Source organism: Bombina bombina, chromosome 4 (assembly GCF_027579735.1).
Source record: "Bombina bombina isolate aBomBom1 chromosome 4, aBomBom1.pri, whole genome shotgun sequence".
NCBI classification, from domain to species: Eukaryota; Metazoa; Chordata; class Amphibia; order Anura; family Bombinatoridae; genus Bombina; species Bombina bombina.
This window is the reverse complement of record NC_069502.1, coordinates 174,427,585-174,450,775: the sequence shown is the minus strand read 5'-3', so window position 1 is coordinate 174,450,775 and position 23,191 is coordinate 174,427,585. Positions and strand designations below refer to the sequence as shown.

Sequence of the window (23,191 nt, the reverse complement as noted above, 5' to 3'; positions counted from 1 at the left end):
ATTGTAATATAAATATAGCATCACTGACACTGGCATTAACAAATGTGCAATAGGAGAAGAATACTGGAAAATTAAATGATTGCATATTTTGGATATAAGGAGGAAATCATATTATTACTGTATCATACCTGATGATGTTTTTAAATTGTGTTTTTTAGAAAATTACTTTTATAATATTAAATAAGATTAGTAAGCTATGTGCACTGAGCATAGTCATGTTAGATAGCCTATCTGCTCATTGCTTGCCTTACGAAGTTCTTGTTTAATATTATAAAAGTCTTAGCCCAATATAAGCCAGTGGATTCAATTTGCTGAGATTTTGAGTACTGTAAGAATAGAGTAGAACTACGGTCTGTCGTCTGTCAAGTTCAATTTAGGCCAGGGTAATATAACGAAAGCCCTAACCTACCTGTAAGTACCGCCTGTGTGAGTCAAGTCAATCTTGTCTGTGTCTGTCAATACTGGAAACAAAGACGCGCAAGGGAAATTGAAGGAAGACTCACCAGACTCTTGTGTTCTGTAGCGCTAGCGCAGGATAATGCCCGCCCAAGTGCAGCGCGCGCATTTACACTGTCCAATCAGTAGCGCTAGGTCGCTACGAGGACACAAATAAATAAAAAAAAATAGTTTATGGCGGGCTGGCAGCAAAATTCCGCCATTACAAATAATATCTTCAAGTACCCCCAACCTGTCTGCCGTGTACCCTGTACCACAGGTTGGGAACCGCTGCTCTAATGCACTGTGAAATATCTTTACTATGCCCCCCCTGCACTGGGGCTCTTCTGCCACTGCACCTGCAGCACCAATGGTAGTTCTGACCCGGGGGGGGGCAAATTTAATTACAATTTAAAATTTGTCAGAAAAAAAATCTACTGCTCATTTAAACTAAAAGCCCTATTTAATTAAATCATGAAAACAGTATGACGTACTTGGGAACCTGTTCGACAGTAATCACACATTTAACACAAGTTTTTCCTTGCACAAGTGAGCAGGTGCTGTCAATTACCCAAGAATGTTTGCTGTGTTTGAAGTTCGCCACCTCCGAGGATGAACAAAGGGCATGCTATTTTAAACAACTTTCTAATTTACTTATATTATCAATTTTTCTTCGTTCTCTTGGTATCTTTTGTTTAAAAACAGGGACGTATGCAGTTTTGCAAGAATGTAATAATTTGCAAGAGCACTAGAGGGCAGCACTATTTCCTGCCATGTAATGCTGCAGATGCCTATCTAGATATCTCTTCAACACAGAATATCATGGAAACAAAGCAAATTTGACCATAAAAGTAAATTGGAAACTTTTTTAAAATGGTGTGCTCTGTCTGAATCATAAAAAACATTTTTGGGTTTTTATATCCCTTTAATAAATGGAGCCCATTTTTTATGCACTTGTTGATCATGAAATTCTACTGTATTTAATAATGGTCCTTTACCACTAGAAGCAGTGCACCCTCAGATAATCAATAAAAGCAATATTTTTCTGCTGCTGCTGCTGCTGATATGCATAATGTTGGTTCACTAATCTTGATTTAATACTGTTATGGGGGGGGGTAACTACTAGCGCAGCAATAAATTTCCATGAGCAAATCCATTGCATTATTGTTCATTGGTTAATAATTAACTGGCAAAGACAAGTGTGCCAGGGAAAATTACTTTAACACCTTTAATACTTAATAGGCCTATAATAAAGAGGTTAAGAGTTCACTTGGTTCAAGGAACAGTAATGACTCTCGGGAATCCTCATTTGGCGTTGTCACGCTGATTAATGAAGTGTAGCAAACATGAGAGCTGGCAGATTTACTAGTAATGTGCACTCACCACTGACAACATGGAGACATTTTGCTCTGTGAAACCTGAACTGGAATGTATATCAAAACTGGCACATAAATTTGGACCTCGTCTCATGGCTTCATTTAAAGGGACAGTCTTAACCAGAACTTTTAATTGTTTTAAACAATAGATAATCCCTTTATTACCCATTTCCCAGTTTTGCATAACCAACACATTATATTATATTATTATATTAATACTTTTACCTCTGTGATTACCTTGTATCTAAGCCTAATCTGACAGCCCCCTGATCACATGACTTTTTATTTATTATCTATTGACTTGCATTTTAGCCAATTAGCGCTGTCTTGTGCTGACTCTTAAATAACTCCATGGGGGTTAGCACAATGTTATCTATATGGTCCACATGAACTAGCAGTCTCCTGAAAAGCAAATAAAAAAGCATGTGATAAGAGGCTGTCTGTAGTGGCTTAGAAACAGGCAAACATTTAAAGATTTAAATGCTATAAAGTATATTAAAGGGACACTAAACCCAATTTTTTTCTTTCGTGATTCAGATAGAGCTTGCAATTTTAAGCAACTTTCTAATTTAATCCTATTATCAATTTTTCTTCATTCTCTTGCTATCTTTATTTGAAAAAGAAGGCATCTAAGCTATTTTTAGGTTCAGAACTCTGGACAGCACTTTTTTATTGGAGGATGAATTTATCCACCAATCAGCAAAGACAACCCAGGTTGCTCACCAAAAATGGGCCGGCATTTAAACTTACATTCTTGCATTTCAAATAAAGATACCAAGGGAATGAAGAAAATTTGATAATAGAAGTAAATTAGAAAGTTGCTTAAAATTTCATGATTTATCTGAATCACGAAAGAAAAAATTTGGGTTCAGTATCCCTTTAATATAACATAACAATGTTGGTTGTGCAAAGCTGGGAAATGGGTAGTAAAGGCATTATATATCTTTTAAACAATAACAATTTTAGTGTTGACTGTCCCTTTAGAGCGACATAAAACTAATATGCTGACGCCCTTGAAAGTGATGCAGCATAACTGTAAAAAGCTGTCAAGAAAATGTCACCTGAGCATCTCCATGTAAAAAAGGAAGATATATTTAACCTCAAAATGTCTTTAGCTCATCAGAGTAAGTGCTTTGTAAACAGTTATACTTCAGCTGCTGTCCAGCTGCAAGTTGGGGAAAAAACAACAACAATAACCAATTAACATCCGCTTGTGCTGAGGTATTGCTTTGCCTTTGCTGTGATCTCATGGGATTTCAAAAAACTTACTTAAAGGGACACTGAACCCAAATTTTTTTGTTCGTGATTCAGATAGAGCATGCAATTTTAAGCAATTTTCAAATTTACTCCTATTAACAAATTTTCTTCATTCTCTTAGTATCTTTATTTGAAAAGAAAGAATGTAAGTTTAGATGCCGGCCCATTGTTGGTGAACAACCTGGGTTGTTCTTGCTGATTGGTGGATAAATTCACCCACCAATATACAAGTACTGTCCAGGGTTCTGAACCAAACATTGGCTGGCTCCTTAGCTTAGATGCCTTCTTTTTCAAATAAAGATAGCAAGAGAACGAAGAAAAATTGATAATAGGAATAAATTAGAAAGTTGTTTAAAACTCTATCTGAATCACGAAAAGAAAAAAATTTGGGTTCAGTGTCCCTTTAAACTTAAAGGGACATTATACATTCATTTTTTCTTTGCATAAATATTTTGTAGATTATCTATTTATATAGCCCATAAAGTTTTTTTGTTTTTTTTAATGTATAGTTTTGCTTATTTTTAAATAACATTGCTCTGATTTTCAGACTCCTAACCAAGCCCCAAAGTTTTATCAGAATATCGTCAGCTACCTTCTCCAGCTTGCTCCTGTTTGTGTAAAGGGTCTTTTTATATGTAAAAGAAGGAGGAGGGGGGAGTGTCTTATTTTCCACTTGCAGTGGGCTTTCCAGCTAACCTTTTCAACAGAGCTAAACTGAGAGCTTCTAAGTAAGTTTTTAAACAGTTTTATACTGGATTTTTATATCAGTATCTGTGCATCTTATTCTTTATAGTAGTGTCTATTGCATGCAGTTATATGAAAATGAGTGTATACTGTCTCTTTAATAGGAAAATAATATGACTGTGCCTGCACATGACAGATACACACTCCCTAGCTTGTCCTGGGACAAGCATCCTGAATGGCTGCTTAAAGCCTCTTTACAATGGGGTGTGAATACTTAAGAAATTTGAGGTAAAATATCTGTCTTTTTTAGAGAGATGTTCAGGTGATATTTTCTAGTCAGCTTTTTACAGCTATGCTGCATCACTTTCAAGTTCTTCAACATTTGTCAATAATTTCCCTTTAAGTCTAGCTTCTAAACATGCACCTGGTTAAAATAAAACTGACACCATCTGTGGTAAATAAAAACATCTGAAACATTGAATTTTAATACAAGCGGCCACTTTGGAAGACTATTGCCTCTGGTCTGCTCTATAAACACAGTAGTAATTTCTCACTTGAAGCAAAGGCAAATTTAGGGAAGGCATACAATAATGGATTACACACAAGCCTTTTGCATACATTTGTGGTAAAATAACATCACAATACCATGCATGTGGATAATTTGCAAGTAGCTTTCCAGTTTGTCAAAATTTTTCTTGCAGTTTTTTTTTAACTTAAAAATGTTACAATTTTGACCTCTTGAAGATTTGTTTTAACTTGTTTCAAGAGGCTTTGAGGTTTTTTCTTCATGTTTTCAAAGTTTTTGCAAACACTCAGTTAACATGTTAAAAAAAACTAATCAGCTTTCGTTTAAAGGGACAGTACACGCCAAAATGTTATTGTTTAAAAATATAGAAAATCCCTTTTTCTTACTATTCCCCAGTTTTGCATAACCAACTTCCTCTATAATTATCTTGTATCTAAGCTTCTGCAGACAGTCACCTTATCTCAGATCTTTTGACACACTTGTATTTCAGGCAATTAGCGCTGAATTTTAAATAACTCCACTAGAATTAGCACAATAGTATCTATATGGCACACATGAACAAAAAGCACGTTATTAGCTATTCACAGCCAAACTGTAAAATTAGAGGTGGACTGCAGTCTCAGAAATCAGCCTATAACCCTACCTAGGTTTAAGCTTTAACAAAAAATACCAAAGAGAAAAGCAAATTTGATGATAAAAGTAAATTGGAAAGTTGTTTAAAATAACATGCCCTATCTGAATCATGAAAGTTTAATTTGGACTTTACTGTCCCTTTAATTGCTGTTCTTTCACAGTAGAATATTTTCGAGTACCGTGTCCCTTTTAATATGTTTAAGCATCTTAACAGTTGCAATCAAATTAATCTTCTAATGAGCTTATTTAGTTTTATTGCAACTTAGTTTGCAAGTGTGATTTGAGCAATATTTTTTTAACTTTTTATTAAAGGGACAGTAAAGTGTCCACACTTGATCGCAAATATTGGGGCGGATATGTTCCCCATATTGCACAACGGAACACTCGTGCAATACCACCCCACGCAACCAATTGCGCGAGAGTAGGATTTGTCAATAATGAATGAATCCGTGGTGATCCGCCAACTCCAGTTAGGCGGAGAGAGTTTATAAAATAACAGTTTAAACTGCTGCTTCATAAATATCAGTTGGAGGCTCAAATGAGGGAGCCGGCAACTGATCGGGGCATTGGCCTCGTCATATATCTTGCCCATAGTGTTCTAACAGAATACATTCTGATGCAGTCTATGCAGATGCACACATCTGACTGAATAATCATACCCAAAAATAATTCCAGAGTTTTCAGTAACTGTCCCTGCAACAACTAGTTTACAGGAGATTCACGGAAATTAAACCATGAAGTTTCTGTACAATGTGTGTATATCAGAGAGCTTATGGCTATAAAATCGAGCAGTCAGACTCAGTGGCTGTCTGGAATAAAAAAAACTATGCAATCTACTAGTATGTCAGATTACAGGGTCATCCTAGCCTAAACTGAACTGCACATCAGTTTATTTAAATTCTGATTATAAACAGTTTTTTTGCAATATACTTTATTAAGTTAAAAACCTTCTACTAAAAACAATCAATATCTTAGTGATTCCTTTTAATGGGAATGTGACTTTGGAGCATACTTACATATGCCTCATACACTCACAGTTACACCTACATTTGTGGACACTCAGACAACTTGTGGTGGTGTATACTGCACTAGTATCTACACAACATGTATCACCACAGACACATTGAGCACCCACAAGCTGCACAAGGCATACGTTTTTATTTTGCATTTTATTTTTATTTATTTTTTACAAATTGTGATAGTGAAAAAGGTAGCACAATGTTAGCAGAAACACTACAAAGTTGTATAAAACTTGCCTCAGCTACAGCATAATTTATTTATGCAGAAGATTTCCATGTCTACCCTCTTAGTAACTGGGCTGTTTTTATTAAGAGCTAAAACAGGGCCTGGGCCTATAAACAGCTATGTATGTAATGCAGTATATATCACCGTAAACAAGAACACAACAGACCACACAGTTTTATCTAATGTAAGGTATCAACCAGAGATGTAAAATAAATGTAACACCCTCTGAAACATAAAGCATTAAACAACTTACCTGTGCATATTCTCCATTCCTGTCAGGATCATGATGTAATAGGAGATACCACTTTGTACAATAAAATGTAAGGCATACCTGCAGAGAAAACACAGGGATTAGACAGAGCTATACGCTATTGCACTATTACAGATGGTTATTATTTTTAGTCTGTGTGGTCACTAAATCAGTTAGAACATAGTTCTTTTAGAAACCCAGTCTGAAGTATTAATACTATAGACATAAGAGCAGTAGTTTTATACTTTTTAACTAAGGCATATTTTTATAGGCACCACAAGAAATCTTAAATAGATTAAAAGGACAGTAAATGTTTATCTCCTAGCATCTCAAAGAGACGTAAAAATGTAAAATAGTTTCTGTTAGACCATTTTATTAGTGCAAATATTGCATATAGCTGAATACAAATAGTGAGCCAAATACAAGAGACAGATATGCATAGCAACCAATCACCAGCAAGCTCCCAGTAGTGCATTGCTGCTCATAAGTATATCTAAATATGCTTTAAAAAAATTATACCAAGATAATTAAAGGGACACTCAAAATAAACGTTTATGATTCAGATAGATCATGCAATTTTCTAATTTACTTCCATTATTACATTTTGCACAGTCTTTTTATATTCACACTTTGTGGGGAACAAGCTCCTACTAAGCATGTGCACAAGCTCACAGGGTATATGTATACTTGTCTGTAATTGGCTGATATCTGTCACATGATACAGGGGGTCGGAAAATTGGAGAAAAAATAAGGTTGCCAGAAAAAAAATCTACTGCTTATTTGAAATTCAGAGTAGGTGTTAAATCATTGTCTTTTTATTATGCACTTGTTAATTTTGCAATTCTACAGTCTTTAATGGTCCTTTAGGTACATTTGATGAAAAAAAGTAAATTGAAAAGTCTCTTCAAATTTTATTCTCTATCATAACCATGAAAGTTTAATTTTAACTTTTATGTCGCTTAAATAAATACAGAATTCTTGCAAAAAAATTATTGTTTCATTTATCTGTGGTACAGCCAATCACAGGACATATCGACCACTCCAATTAAACTAAGCAGTGTGCGCGTCTATATCCTAATATTAAATATAAAATTAATGAAAGTGATATCAAATTATTGTTGTTTTCACAGTTCATGAATTCATCATGGTCGGCAAAAATCTTTGGAAGAACTTTGTTGTTATATAATTTTCTAAATCAAATGGGTTTTTTTCTTATTCAGCTCTTTTTTTTTTCTTTTTTTTTTTTATAAATCTTTTTATTATTTAGAAGAAGAAGGGCGATATCATAACAGCAATACTAAACATAGAATGATAACAGTGGGTAACAATCGCTGCATAGAAATGAAACAAAGAAAAACAAAAAAAGGAAAAAAAAAACAACAAATTTTGGGAACGCAGCGCACTTTGAAACATTTACTTCAGAGACGCAGCTCTAGCATTCTTTCCCCACCTCTTTTTACTATTTCATAAACACAAATGAGACACATCAATGCTTCTCCTAAAGCATAATAACTCTTTTTTCTTTGTTTTCTTTTATCTATTTGCCCCTTCCTTTCCCTTTTCTTAGTTTCCCCTCCTTCTTTCTAACCAACAGAAGTATATCCAACAAGAATGACTTGATTTTATATTCTTAATAACTAACTTAATCCTAACTTGAACATAGCGTCTCTTAACTACCTTCAAAGAGTCTCCAAGGAGTGAATAATATCCTGTAAATGTTGCTATTTAGCAGCTAATACTGGAGGGATAAGGGGGTGAAGTGAGAACAAAACAAAAGTTCCCCCCTTAACATGGCATTTTGCACATATATAGTATTATATAGTATTACAGTATTAACACATGGATATATACTGTATATTGTTTTTGTACATTTAAAGGCATAGGGGCATATCTATCAAGCGCCGTATGGAGCTTGAAGCCCTGTGGCACCAGTTATGAAGCAGTGGTTAACCTGTCCGCCTGCTCTGAGCAGGCGGACAGACATCGCCGCAATTCAACCCGATTGAGTACAATCGGGTTGACTGACACCCCCCTGCTGGCGGCCGATTGGCCGCGAATCTGCAGGCGGCGGTGTTGCACCAGCAGCTGCTGGTGGAATGCTAAATACGGAGAGCGTATTGCTTTCCGCATTCAACGAGGTCTGCCGGACCTGATCCGCACTGTCGGATCAGGTCCGATAGACCTTTGTTAAACAGGCCCCATAGTCTTTATATAGCATCCCCATTTCCAGAAAAAAAGTCTTGATATCTAATTCTGCATTTAACAAATAATCCAAGTGTTCTAAAATAAATTTTGCTTTGATAACATTTGCCAGTTGTGTAAAACTCGTTTTTTTTTTTTTTTTATTTCCATGAGGAAGAGATTATATTTCTTCCACACATAATTACAATATTGATCCATTTACCTTCTATTTAGAAAATAACATCTTCTTTTTGTAGATAGATATGCTGTCCTATCTTCTTTGATAACTAGAATGCCAGTTTAAACCAAAGTTCCCTTACTTTGGGACAATACCAAATACAATGCGTCAAATTGGCAGAGGGGAAACTACATCTATGACAAGCAGTATTCTTGTTACTATCTCCCCCCATCTGGCTAAACGACTTAGTGTAATATATGCTCTATTTAAAAGTTTAAGATGATTTGCGCCATGAAATATATGGAGTTGCTTTCCAGGCCCTCTGAACACTTTTTTGAATAACAATCTATTAATTGAACTACAATCTTCTATGTATTTTAGCGTAAGCTTATTCAAATTATTTATCCCTTCTTTTTCCGTAACTAGCCCATACCAAAATGAGATAGAGTAAAACCCTGCTCTGAACAGAATACATCCCTTAATTATTGGTTCCCACATAGGATTTATATCTTGAAATACTACTTTATGAGTGACTCAAATGATTTAACTATGCCCTGTGATAAATCTAATACCTGTATTACTAACTCCAATACCTTCTCTTTCCACTTGTGAAAGACTTTAGATTATATACCTCCAATAAATTCAGGGTTACCTGTAATAGGTAAAAAAGGACAGAGCCCATAATTAATTCCCAGCACTTTGCACATTTGCCAAGCCATGATTGGGTTTTTAAATGTAATCATATTTTTTAATCCGACTGGGGAAATTTGTAGACTTTATATGGATCAGTGCTTTTATTTCAATCCCCATCAGAATATCAGATTCAACCTCTTGTACTACAAAATGCTTACACTCTGTTATCCAGTCTGGGATCAATTTTGCTAAGCATACCCAGTTATATCTTTGAATATTTGGCAAATTAAAACCTATATACTCTTTTCTTTGAGATAATCTAAATAAAGATATCTTTGCCTTTTTCTTGCCCCAGAGAATTCCTAGAAAAGCCTTATTAATTAACTTTAAATGGATATTTTTAAGAAACAATGGTAAGTTTTGCATAAAATACAGTATTTTCGGGAAGACTATCATTTTTATAATATTAATTTTACCATATAACGACAAGGGAAGGCATTCCCAGCTCTTTAAGTCTCTTTTTATCTAGATAAAGAGAGGCTTATAATTAAGATCATACAATTTTTCTGGACATATAGTAATATTAATTCCGAGATACTTAATGTAATTCTTATTTCTCTTAAAGGGCAGAGTGTCTGGGGGAAGTCATGTTCTTATTAATTCACAAAATTTCCGACTTTTCCATATTGATTTTGTAACCTGAAAAAAAGAGCTGAAATTTTTAAAAATATTAATTAGCTTCCCAATATTAATCTTTAAACTGCTGATGAATTCAGCTCTTAATTATTAGAATGTCCTTGAAGCAAAAATAAAATGAAAAAAAAAAAACGCCTCAGCTGCTATACAATGCTTTCGTGCACAATTTTAAACAAGTTTGGAATGAGTGCCAAAATCGCTTGTAACCAAACGTTTTTTTTACTTACCAAATAAAAGGAATGACATTGCTTTTACTAAATAGGTATAGCAATCAGCCAATAATTAAAACAAGGAATATTTAAAAGAATATTACATACCTGATGCTAATATGTAAAAACAGTGTTTGTCCCACATTCCCTAAAGAAGCCAAAAAAACAATTCTGCTACCTGAAAATGCTGCAAATCAAAAAGCAGATTATGTACTTTTCAGCATTTTAAAAAAAACTAGATTATAGATTTTGCTTTCTGGCCTCTCTAGGGAGTGTGGAAGAAAGTACAATAATGACTCAAAAGGAAGAGGTGTCCTTAACTGTTCAAAGATTAATTTTAAAGGGACACTAAAGTCAAAATGAAACATTCACGATTAAAAAAATAAAAGTATGTTTTGCATCATAATGTCCTTTATATCCAATATAATAGAAAAGACCTGCTATCTCTATTATATACTATATTATACTATCCTATAATATACAGCTTCAGCATACATTTTCTAGACAATTTGTAATACACTACCAATCAGAACCTAGGTCCAAGATTAGCAGCCCGCTGGTACACATGATGCCAATCTCAATTTTGATGTGGGGGGGGGGGCAACTTATTCAGCCTTTACTTCAACGCTGATTCAGTTGTTACACTGTAGTATGCTAAAACTGCACAACTACAGCAACATTTTATTTTTTTGATGTCCCTGTAATGTAGTGGAACAATAGACAGGTATTCAACAAAAATTTGAAATGAAAGAGCGTTGCCACAAACCATTTCTTTATTGTCAGCAGGAACATAAAACACACAACAGTAGGTAACAAGTATACTTACCATCCAAAGCAAAAAAGTGCAAGATACAAGCCCAAAAGTGTTGCGACCACATGTCTAATTAAAGGGCTAGTTTTGCTTGAATGAAGGTAGGTGCGAAACCAAATAGCAGCAAGCAAGGCAAATAGTTGGCACGCTACAAAGTTGACCTGGAGAGAAAACAAAAAAAGTCCATGTCATTAAAGGGTAGTCAAAATTAAACGTCCATGATTAATATAGAGATGGTCTCTGTATAAGATGGTGTGTGTGCAGTGTCTTTAAATATGGAATAATAAAGAATACATTTCCATTTGCCTGTATGCCTTATACTGGATACTGCTAGGAGAGAGGTCCGGATCGGAGGTTTGTATTTCTTCTCATGTATATATTACGGGTTATGCTATCCCCAATTTTCCTTCTGAAGCACGGACCAGTTAGTCAATAGACACCAAAGAGGGACGGACACCAAGGAAGACGACAACACAAATATGTTATGTTTTGCTTGATTCATATAGAGCATTCACTCTTAAACAACTTTCCAATGTATTTCTAATAGAAAATTTGCTTTATTTTTTTGGTATCATTTTCTGAAAAGCATATCTAGGCAAGCCCAAGAGCAGCAAAGTACTACTGGGAACTAGCTTGTGACTGGTGGCTGCACATAATGCCTCTTGTAATTAGCTCCCCAGATGTGTTTAGCTAGCTCCCAGAAGTGCATTGCTGCTCTTGCCACTAACTAAATTTACCAATCAAAAAAGAATGCCAAGAGAATTTAAAAAATTGGATATTAGAAGTAAATTGGAAAGTCGTTTAAAATTACATACTTTGACTTCAATGTCCTTTTAAGGCTACATGCAATATCTACCCTTCTTTCTTTAACACTTTTATGTCCCTTTAATACATTTAAATTCACAATATATTCAAAATGTCTGAGAGTGATAGTGTGAACGTATTTGTTTCCTCTGGCTGGTGGACTTACATACATCGTTACAGTATATATATATATAGTTCCTCCAAGAAGCAGGCACTCACTGGTCTTTTTTCATTAAAAAATATAAATTTATTTCATTAGGTTAAAAGACAAACGTTTCGGCACTGCATTGTGCCTTTGTCAATGTCACACAAAATATGAGAAACAGAGTGCAACTAAGCACCCGAAATCACCGTGGCATAACTTATGGTATGATTCTGCAATCCTATCTATGACAGTATATATATATATAATGCTAGTAATAAAAAATATTTTTACATATATAAGTTTGGGGAGAGAGTGTACATGCTTTTGTTTCTCTTGTTTAAGTCCTTTATATGTCTCATTAAATTTGTTGATGGTAGTTTTGTAACTAACTGTTAATCATTTTCATTTTAATTATAAATTCTTAAAAATATCTGGCCAGGAATTCTAAATGTTTTTTCTTAAAAAAAACATTAAAAGGTAAGTATGTTTTCACAACACGAGTGAAATGTAAATTTTAATGAATAAAAGTGCCCCTGTTTTTAATCGAATTATTAAAAACACCGGGCACTTTAGCATCAAAATTTACATAAAAATTAAAGACAATGCTCCATGTTAAGCAATCCTAATCAAGCAAAGGCTACAACAACGTAACATAACTGAGAATAACATTTAATTACATCATTTTACACTACATTTAATTGAAACAGGTTTCAATTAGACAGTATAAATCATTTGCTCAATTTGCTGCCCTTCAGGCCAAACCTAAAAATCTAACAAATGTAAAAATAAAAGGTAACAACATACTGCTTATTGTACTGATTTACAGGGGCATATACAATATATATATATATATATATATATATATATATATACACATACATACATACATACATACACACACACACACACACACACACACACACACACAGGTATATATATATATATATATATACATACATACATATATATACACCTGTGTGTGTGTATGTATGTATATATATATATATATATATATATATATATATATATAATTACAACAAATTTATATACCATTTCAAAGACACTTGACAGAACCAAATATACAGAACATACATATAAATAAAAAGAGATAAAACAAGGGGAAATAATAAATAAATTAAAGTGATGGTTAAGTACATTTTAAATTTCTGAAAAAAAATAAAATCTTGAATGCATGTTATATATTTTATAGTCACCTTTTTAAAAAGCTTTATTTATATTAAAAATGTAATTTATAAACAGCAGTTTCAATCACCCCCATAGACACCTCAATATGATTTTTTTTTAGCCCTTGATAGGTAGGTGGTACAGTCAATAGCAACAGCATTTTTTTACATTTTGGCAGCCACCATTGGGTACTACAGCAGAGTGCTAATTGAGCATGGGCAATGTTATTACAAGAAGTAAAGTATTAGTATTTGAGAGGATTTTTAAATGTGCACTATACCACTATGCACAGTGTGAGACAGACTAGGCACTTTGTTTGTACAGTGTGTGCCTGAGTCAGACGGCAGATCACTTTCATTTGCAGAGGAGGTAGGACTTACTTAGCAAATGTTTTTTATTTCTTTGTGCAGTTTTGGATTGTAACTTCAGTGTGGTAGTAGTTGTATGGTGGGGCCAGGGGTCCATAAAAACACATTTTTTAGCAGCATGTAGCAGTGTATTTATGATTATTTGACAATGCTGTAGAAATTCTATATTTAAAGCCATGTAGAAATGTTTCCTCCTCAATACACAAATGTTAGGTGCCCTTTTGGCAGATATTAGTTTTTTTTATTACTATATATATATATTCATTACATTACAGTTTACTGCCCCTTTATGCAAGGACTTTTCAAATGCAAGGAGGCATTTTATCTAAGATTTTTACATCTGCATAAAATGTTACTCTCAGACTAAGATTGCTCAGTGTTTGAAATGAGAGGTTAAATTAACACTGTTCAGTTTACACTACAGCTGACTTAATTTTGAAATACATACCAACAAGCCTAACTCCTGCATTTAACCAGATCTAATGGTATGAGTACCACAGCTTATGGTTCCTCCAAGACCATATAGAGCACAGCATTTTCAAAATACATAAGTACAGCTGACAGATGGGAACATTTGTACACTATATTTGAAGTGGTGCTCTTGGTTGGGGAAAATGGGGAAAAAAAATCAAACAAACATATGTCAACCTTTTAAAAGTACTTTTCTTCATCTAGCCATCTACCCAGATCATTAATGTACAATTTTGAATTCACATAATTATTTTTGTTTACACATTTACAAATATGATTCTTTAAAAAGTGTTCTCTTAATTTCTGCAATTTTTTTATCATGCATGTCACACACTGTTGACTTAGGGGATGCGAGGTGCATAAATGTTTCCTCCTGTGAGTGTTTCTGTGGGTGTCTGTGTTTATGTCTTTGTGCTTTGGTTTGTGTCTCTATGAGTGTGTATGTATTTTTTTCTGTGGGTCTCTCTATGAAGGGTGGGTGTGTATGTCTTTGTGCATTTTCTATGGATGTCTGTAAGAGTGTGTGCATATGCCTTTGAGCTTTTTCTATGGGTGTCTCTGCGAGGGTGTGTGTATGTTTGCCTTTGTGTATTTTCTCTGGATGCCTCTGTGAGGGTGGGTATGTATGTCTGTGTTTTCTGTAGATGTCTCTGTGAGGGTGTGTGTGTATGTATGTATGTCTGTGTTTTCTGTGGATGTCTCTGTGAGGGTGTGTGTTTTCTGTGGGTATCTATGTGAGGGTGTGTGTATGTCTTTGTGTGTTTTCTGTGAATGTCTCAGTAAGAGTGTGTGTATGTATGTCTTTCTGTGTTTTATGTGGTTGTCTCTCTCTGTGTGTACATCTTTGTGTGTTTTCTGTGGGTGTCTCGGTGTGTGTGTGTATGTCTTTATTTGTTTTCTGAGGCTGTCTCTGTCGGTGTTTCCTTGGGTGTATGTGCAAGTTTGAGTTTGTGTGTGTGTGTCTATTGTCTGTTCCTTTTTAGGACATTTTGACCTTACTACTGATTATTCACATCTTTCCACAGACTTTGAGACTAATGAGACCTTTACGGAAGTCACCAATCCACCATTTAACCTTTAAATTATTGTTTAGGCAGTTCAGGGCCCTTCCTTTCAGCCACTGCATGCTGTTGTCATCATTTAGTTGGCATCTTCCTTTACAAAAAGATAATGAGAACTCCATATTTTGTTTTCTAAATCTCCTTTTTTTTACAAAACTGTAGTTTACCTTGTTACTTGTCAGGTCAATGTAATCAAGTGCTGAGTGTCTGTTTGGGTGTCTGTGTCTGAGTGTGTTTGTGTGTTTCTTTGCGTGTCTGCTAGAGTGTCTATATGTGAATTCTTATGTGTGAGTGTGTGTCTGTGTTTCAGTATATGAGTGTGTCTGTTTCCAAGTTTAAATAGATACTTAAGAATAAAGTGCATATACGTTTTAGTCACCTGGTCAAAAATTGCACATGTCAAAGGGGGGGCCCTGATCAATGGTTAAGTCAGGGGCCCCAAAATTTCTAGTGGTGGCCCTGAGTATCGGGTATTGAAAGGTGACTTTATAAGAGATCACCTGCAATTATTTTTTTTATATTCTGAGAATTAAAGGCACATGAAACCCACATTTTTCTTTCATGATTCAGAAAGAGCATATTATTTTAAACAGGTTTCAAACTTACTTATATTATTTAATTGGCATTGTTCTCTTGGTATCTTTTGTTGAAAGCATACCTAGGTAGGCTCAGGAGCTGAAAACTAGTTGCTGATTGATGGCTGCACATATATGCCTCTTGTCATTGGCTCACTGATGTGCTCAGCTAGCTCCCAGTAGTGCATTGCTGCTCATTTAATAATGGATACCAAGAGAACAAAGCAAAATTGATTAAGGGGACACTGAACCCACATTTTTTCTTTTGTGATTCAGATAGAGCATGTAATTTTAAGCAACTTTCTAATTTACTCCTATTATCAATTTTTCTTCGTTCTCTTGCTATCATTATTTGAAAAAGAAGGCATCTAAGCTATTTGTTTGGTTCAGAACCTGGAAAGCACTTGTTCATTGGTGGATGAAATTATCCACCAATCATCAAGAACAACCCAGGTTGTTCACCAAAAATGGGCCGGCATCTAAACTTACATTTTTGCATTTAAAAAAAAAATACCAAGAGAATGAAGGAAATTTGATAATAGGAGTAAATTAGAAAGTTGCTTAAAATTGAATGCTCTATCTGAATCATGAAAGAAAAAATTTGGGTTCAGTGTCCCTTTAAAGAAGTACATTGGAAAGTTGTTTAAAAATGTATGCTCTATCTTAATCATAAAAGAAAAAAAGGGTTTCATGTCCCTTTAAAATATTACACTTTAAAATCACTTTAATATATAAAACCAATGCAGTATCCAAGGATCACACAGATAAAGCAAAACGATGGGGCACTGTGGGACTTATTTCCATATCCAAACCAAGAATTCCGTGCTCCAGTGAAAACACTGTATACTGAGGTTTTCTGTATAAAGATGTACAAGCGTGCTGTACAATAATCTATTGCATGTTACTGTATTCACTCTCCATATCCTATTGTTAGTCTGGTTTTGATGCCTTATAGCAGTTCCACTACTCAGCAAGTAGGAAATGTATCATATGATCATGAGGTCTAATAATACTAAAACAGCTGCCTCCATTCACAATATAGAGGTATTTTAAGTTTACCTGTGCATAATATAGAGGTATTTACCTCAACTTTAAGATGTTCCCAATTAACACATTACCCTGCTGGAGTGTATTAAATTGTTAACCTAGATTAAAAATCCAAAAAATGCAATATTGACTATAGAAACGTTTTGAAAAACAACAGCAGAAATCAACCTCCAGTGATTGAGTAGCAGAGAACCCAGCCCCCTAATGCTACATTACATTTCTTATAATTGTAAATATACTTGATAGCTAAAACTACAATTATAGTTCTGTAGTGGGACACAGAGTCAAATAAAACCCATACAAGAATATAATCACAGACAGTTAGAATTTGCTGCTATGTACTAATTTCCTGATATTAAGCAGATTGTAACCATCAAAATCATAATTAAAATAGATTTAAAGTTTTTCACAACTATATCTAAAGCTTGTCTACTTTTAAATAAAACACTTAATAAATAATACACAAGAAAATGCATAATTTGATACATAATTATAACAAAATATTGTGGGAAACATATCTTTTAATGGTTAGTGACAATTTCTCCTATTAATATGTTCCCAACAGGAAGTGCTGCCATACATAGTAGTTATCTCCTTATGTAGCATACAGCACTAACAATATAAGCACAGCCTAGCACATGAGGGCGGTTTAGTGTAAACGCACATTTGTGTCATCTGTTCCTCATTCCCCCCACAGCTAATCTTTCTGCAGATTCCTGAAACATCCTCACTGCACGCTTGCCAACTGCCTTATTTTCCCTAGTCAGTTCCCGTTTCTGGCTTCCTGTCCTGTAGTATAAATGCCTGCGAATCTGCTCCCAGTGTAAAAGTTTAGCGTGAGGTGTAGGCTAGCATGGATATCTGACAGTGAGAAATGGTTTGTTGGTTTTATATTGTGGAAACTGAGTCTCTTGCGGTTTATATTAAAAAAAATAAAAATAAACAGAATTAGACAATTTTGTGCATATTAAGCTATAGATTACGAGTGGAGTGGTATTTTGTGCTCCCGCTTGCACATTAACTCTGCTAGATGGAGGTTTTTTGCACACGTTGGGTAGCATGCGTATTACAAGTTGCAAGTAAAAAGTTTTTGCACAATTGCTAACCTGATACGTGCAAAAATCCGAACTTCAAATATCGCAACCACGTTAACATATTTCCCCCTAGGCTTCAATGGAGTTAGAAAAGTGAAAAGAAAAAAAAAAAAAAACTACTCGCATGCAAACCTGACATGAAGTATGAATATTTCACATTCCAATGTTCTTCACATAGCAGAATATGTTCCATTTATTCTTAAATATATATATATATATATATATGGAAAAGAAGATGTGAAGAAGCGCACAAGAAAGGCACCCCTAGTGAAGCCTGTAGGTACAGATGCTCAAATAATAAGATGCAATTAAACCACTCACGTGATTCAACCTCAATTTGTATGAGGTATCAATCGGACCCAGGTTATAGCTGTTTCCTCCTTGAATGTTCCTTTTCTGTTTGCCACCGATGATCCCTGTATTCCTGGGCTGTGCAGAAGTCGTCTCTGAGATCTTTAAAACAGAGATGTGGATCTGCATCCACTGCAGCACTCAGGGGCAGGTGTAGGGGCAGAACAAAAGGGAAGTGCAAATATATGTATTTATATGTATTCAAACAATATATTTATTGGTGCAGAATATAGACATACCAAACATACAAAGTCACAAGTTATTTCCAGTGACTGATAAAATGCAGCACTAACCGGTATAGCATATATAACAGTCTAACAAGGAGATCTGTATAGCTACCGTTAATTCGCTGCTGTGTGATTCAATGAAATAACAAACCCTCTCTCAGCTCGATACCAGCTTGCCCCCGACCACACAACCAGGTGTGTGATACGGAGAGCTGGGGGTTATCGGCGTGTACGGAGAAGCGGGTGGTGAGTGTGGCGGGGGGCGGAGCCTTACGCGTTTCGCAACGCTATTGGTTGCTTCGTCAGAGGTAGGGGCCGCCCCCCTCCCATTCTGTCCTTTATAGCGTAGTGGGGCTCTATTGGTCCGTAGCAGGGAACAGCCATCGCCATATTTCTTAAGGGCATCTTAGTGTATAAGATACATACATAGATGTTCTTGAAATACTATTCCCTTATTTAAAATCTGAATGTTTAAAAACTGTTAATTTCAAACCTAGAAAAGCGCCTTGTCTAAATAGAACAGGCAGAATAAAAAATATATATAATAGTCCAAGTTAGAACTAATTAAATGTTGAAATGTAAAAAAGTTTAAAATAGTAAAAAATAGTAAAACGGTCATTCATAAAAGTATGTAAAACTATGTGAAACATAATTTAGGCGACATGTAAATCTACATATGGCTAATACAAGATACACATGGCACACAACATAATGCCAATGGCTGAATATATAATGGATCTAACAATTCAATGCATTCTGCATTTCATATAATCTCATAAAACTTTCTGTATTGAGCCATGTCTCGCTATATATAGTGTTGTTGAAGCTTAATCACAGAAGACTCTAACATATAACAGGAGTGACCGAAATTTTCATTTATAGGCTATGTATTCTACCCCCATTAGTAACTGTATATCTGTGTGGAGGGGATAATATAGTAATCAAAGCCCTGATGCTTCATTTTTACAGAAGTAGGAAAACATAACAGTCTATTGCTACTGATGAGATACCTAGTGTGTACAAGGAGTGAAAGACAAATGCATCTATGTTACTCAAACCTATTTGTAGGGGTTACTATGAAACAGGGAAGGTGGAGGGATCAGGCCAATGGGACTGGCAGATCTTTGACTCTGTACTTAACTATTAAATATTAAATAAATGGATATTGGCTGTACTGAAACTTCTATATTTCGCCAGGCTATATCCCTATTTAGCCCATTTGGCTCAAGAGTATTTAATGAGAAGATCCAAAAAGTTTCTCTTTTTCTCAGCTCGAGTAGTCTGCTGCCACCTCTCTTGTTAGTATTAATTTGCTCTATTGCTTTAATATAGAAATCATTTTTGTTTTTATTGTGTTTTTGGCTAAAATGTTGGATGAGAGGGGTATTTAGTGTGCCCGCTTCAATATTTTTCATGTGTTCCAAACATCTGGTTTTAAGATTTCTTTTAGTGCGTCCAATGTACCTCAGGGGCTTATCACAGGTACACTCCAGCATATAGACTACATAGTCCGATTTACAATTTAGTAATTTCTTTATTGGGAATTTTTCTTCATTTTCTGTTTTTATTGCAAATTTATTAAATTGCTTTGAATGATGTGTGTGATCACAACAGACACAGTTCTTTCTAAAACACTTATGAAAGCCTTTTAGCACAGAGGTGGTTAGATTCTTATTTAGATTAGTGGACTTTTTACTTCTGAGAGCACTAGGTGCAAGCACTGACTTCAGATTTTGGTTTTTTCTATAGATGACGTCAGGATTGTTTCCAATCACATCTTTTAGCAACGGATCTTTTTGTAGTATCCCCCAGTGTTTGTTTAAGATGTTTTTAATTTTCCAGTGGCCATCATTAAACGTAGTGACAAATTTGACTTTACTTTTGGTTATTGTATTTGTTGGCCTATTCCTATTTTGAATAAGGGATTGTCTGTCTAGAATTTTAGCTCTTTCATATGCCTTGTCAACAATTTTGTCTGGGTATTTCTTTTCTTTAAACTTTTGTTTCAGAATTTTTGCTTCTTTCTCAAAATTTTCAATCTCTGTACAATTTCTTTTTAGACGCTGAAACTGTCCATAAGGTATGTTCTCTATCCACCTTGGATGGTGAGCGCTTCTCGCATCTAGATATCCATTAGTATCTGTTAGTTTGCGAAAAAGACTGCTCCTTACTGAACCATCCAAGGTGGATAGAGTGACATCCAAAAAGTCAATTTGATGTACATTGATGGTATCTGTAAATTTCAGATTCATGTGATTATTATTAAGTTGTTCCACAAAATCCTTCCAATCACATTCGTCGCCATCCCATACTATCAGGATATCATCTATAAATCTCCGCCACAATTTGATCTGGCCATATTTATATCCTGTACCTTCATAGACCATATCATTCTCAAAAGCACCCATATAAAGGTTGGCAAAATTTGGCGCAAATTTAGTGCCCATTGCCGTGCCGGTCTTTTGTAAATAAAAATTTTCTTCAAAGAGAAAATAATTATTTTCTAGAACAAACTTAATGGAGTCTAGAATGAATTTCTTTTGGTCGTTAGCCATTTGATCTGCCTTGTCAAGAAAATACTTAGTGGCGATTATACCCTGTTCATGGGGGATCGAAGTATACAGGGCTGTTACGTCTAGAGTTGCCCATTTATAGGACGATTTCCATTCTAGATCTTCAATTGTCTGTAACAGGTGAGGGGTATCTCTAAGATATGACCTTAGCTGTAATACCATGGGTTTAAGGAATATATCTACATATTCAGAGAGTCTGGAAGTAAGGGAATCAATACCCGAGATGATGGGTCTGCCCGGAGGTCTGTCTAGGTTTTTGTGAATCTTAGGCAAATAATAATATATAGCTATTTTAGGTTCTTGATTAGCTAAATATCTCCATTCTCTTATGTCTAGAATTTTTTCTCTAAGACCCCAGTTTATATGTTCCATATAATTTGCCAATAGAAAATTTGTAGGGTCATTTTTCTCTAGACACCTATATGTTGCCAAATCTGAGAGCTGTCTATAGGCTTCTTCTAGATAGTCCTTTTTATTTAAAAGGACTATTCCACCGCCTTTGTCTGCCTCTCTTATTACAATTTCTTCATTGTCCACTAGTTTTTTTAAAACTTCTTTTTCTGTTAGACTTAGATTATATTTTTTAACCTTATAATCTTTACATAAGGCGGAGCATTCCTGAATTATTAAGTCTTTGAATTGTATTATATGTTTTCCTTGGGATTGGACTGGGAAGAAAATCGATCTTGGCCTTAGACCACTATTCATTATTTTTGCCTCTTCCAAATCAATGTTAATTTCATTATCAAAGCTAATGTTAGAGGTTGTTCCTGTTCTATTTGACTGGGTGTAGTTTTCATTTTCAAGGTCTATTAGGGCTTCTAGAGTTTCTTTGTCTGATTGTGTAAGCATATTACATTCCCTATTTTTCTTATCTTTTTCAAAATGTCTTATTAGCGTTACTTTTCTTATAAATTTATTTACATCTACAAAGAGTTCAAAAGGATTTGGTTTTTTAGTAGGTGCAAAGGAAAGTCCTCTTTTTAAGAGTTCCATTTCTTTTAGATTTAAATTGTGTGTCGATAGATTAAATATTTTAATCGTATCATTACTATCATTTTTTATAATGGTCTCATTTCTCTTCTTCTTTTTAGATTGTATAATTCTTCCTGCTCTGCATCCTCTTCGTTTTCCAGATGTCTTTTTCCTCTTCTTAGATCTCTGGAGACGTCTGTTTGTCTCCACTCTAAATTTGTATGTGAGGGTCCTGCTCTTTCTATTCTTTCCCCATATTGTATTCTGGGTTCGTCCCTGAGGTGTCTGTCGGGAAAATCCCTCACCTGTTGTGTATTTCTATCATAAGAGTTTTCTCCCCGATTCCATGTGTCGTCAGTTGTATTTCTATGGTCTCTAAACTCCTTGTACACATAGCTTCTCTCTGGTTGTGATGTGTAATTACCCCTGTTACCATGGTTATTACCCCTACTACCCCTCATAAATCTCCCTCTTGAGGCTTGGTGATTATTGGGTTTAATCTGTTCGTAAGGGTTAGGTTCTCTGTAGGTATGATTATAATACGTTCCTTTAGGAGTATCTTGTTTATTAGATGTATGATAATTAGTTTTGTTATTTTTGTTATCATTAGGTTTATTGGTATTTTTGGTTTTACTCTTGTGTTTATCAGGGAAGTGAAATCTAATATTAGGAGTAGTAGATGAGGAGTATCTCCTCTCTTTTGGACCCCCTTTATTTAGAAGCGTGTTGGCATAGTTATCACTGTTGTTAATGTGACTATTACTAATTCCAGGAGTCATAGGAGTATTGGGAATGTCAGTCTCTATTTCAATATTCCCTGTATTCTCTGAATGTTTAGCAAGAAAATCTCTTTCAAATTTCTTTTTCTTTTTTAGTTTCAAATCTCTTTCCAATTTATTCATTCTTTCCCTAATTTCACTATCTAGTTTGTCGTAGTAGGGGTCTCCTTTAAAGGGTATGATTTGAGATTCTAGTTTTTTTAATTCTGTTGTTACTCTTTCTAGATTCGCTTCCCTAAATTTAATAATAATTTTCATTAATTTAGTGGAGCTTTCTTCTAAAGTGGATTCCCATTCAAACAACAACTCAATGTCCGTACTATTAAATATAGGTGTTTTTGTTAGTGTTAGACCTTTGGGTATGATCCCTGCTTTTAAATACGTTTCTAACCCAATAATGTCACACCAATTCTTAATTTGTA

At 34.8% G+C, this 23,191-nt stretch overlaps 1 protein-coding gene across 1 annotated transcript in view; it reads right to left on the bottom strand.

Moving 5' to 3' along the window:
- The window catches only part of MBOAT2 (membrane bound O-acyltransferase domain containing 2), a 437,306-nt gene that overhangs the window by 282,307 nt on the left and 131,808 nt on the right, over positions 1–23,191 (bottom strand). Inside the window, 2 exon segments of the mRNA XM_053709710.1 lie at positions 6,410–6,487; positions 11,130–11,275. Of these exon segments, the coding sequence (XP_053565685.1) occupies positions 6,410–6,487; positions 11,130–11,275 (224 nt within the window).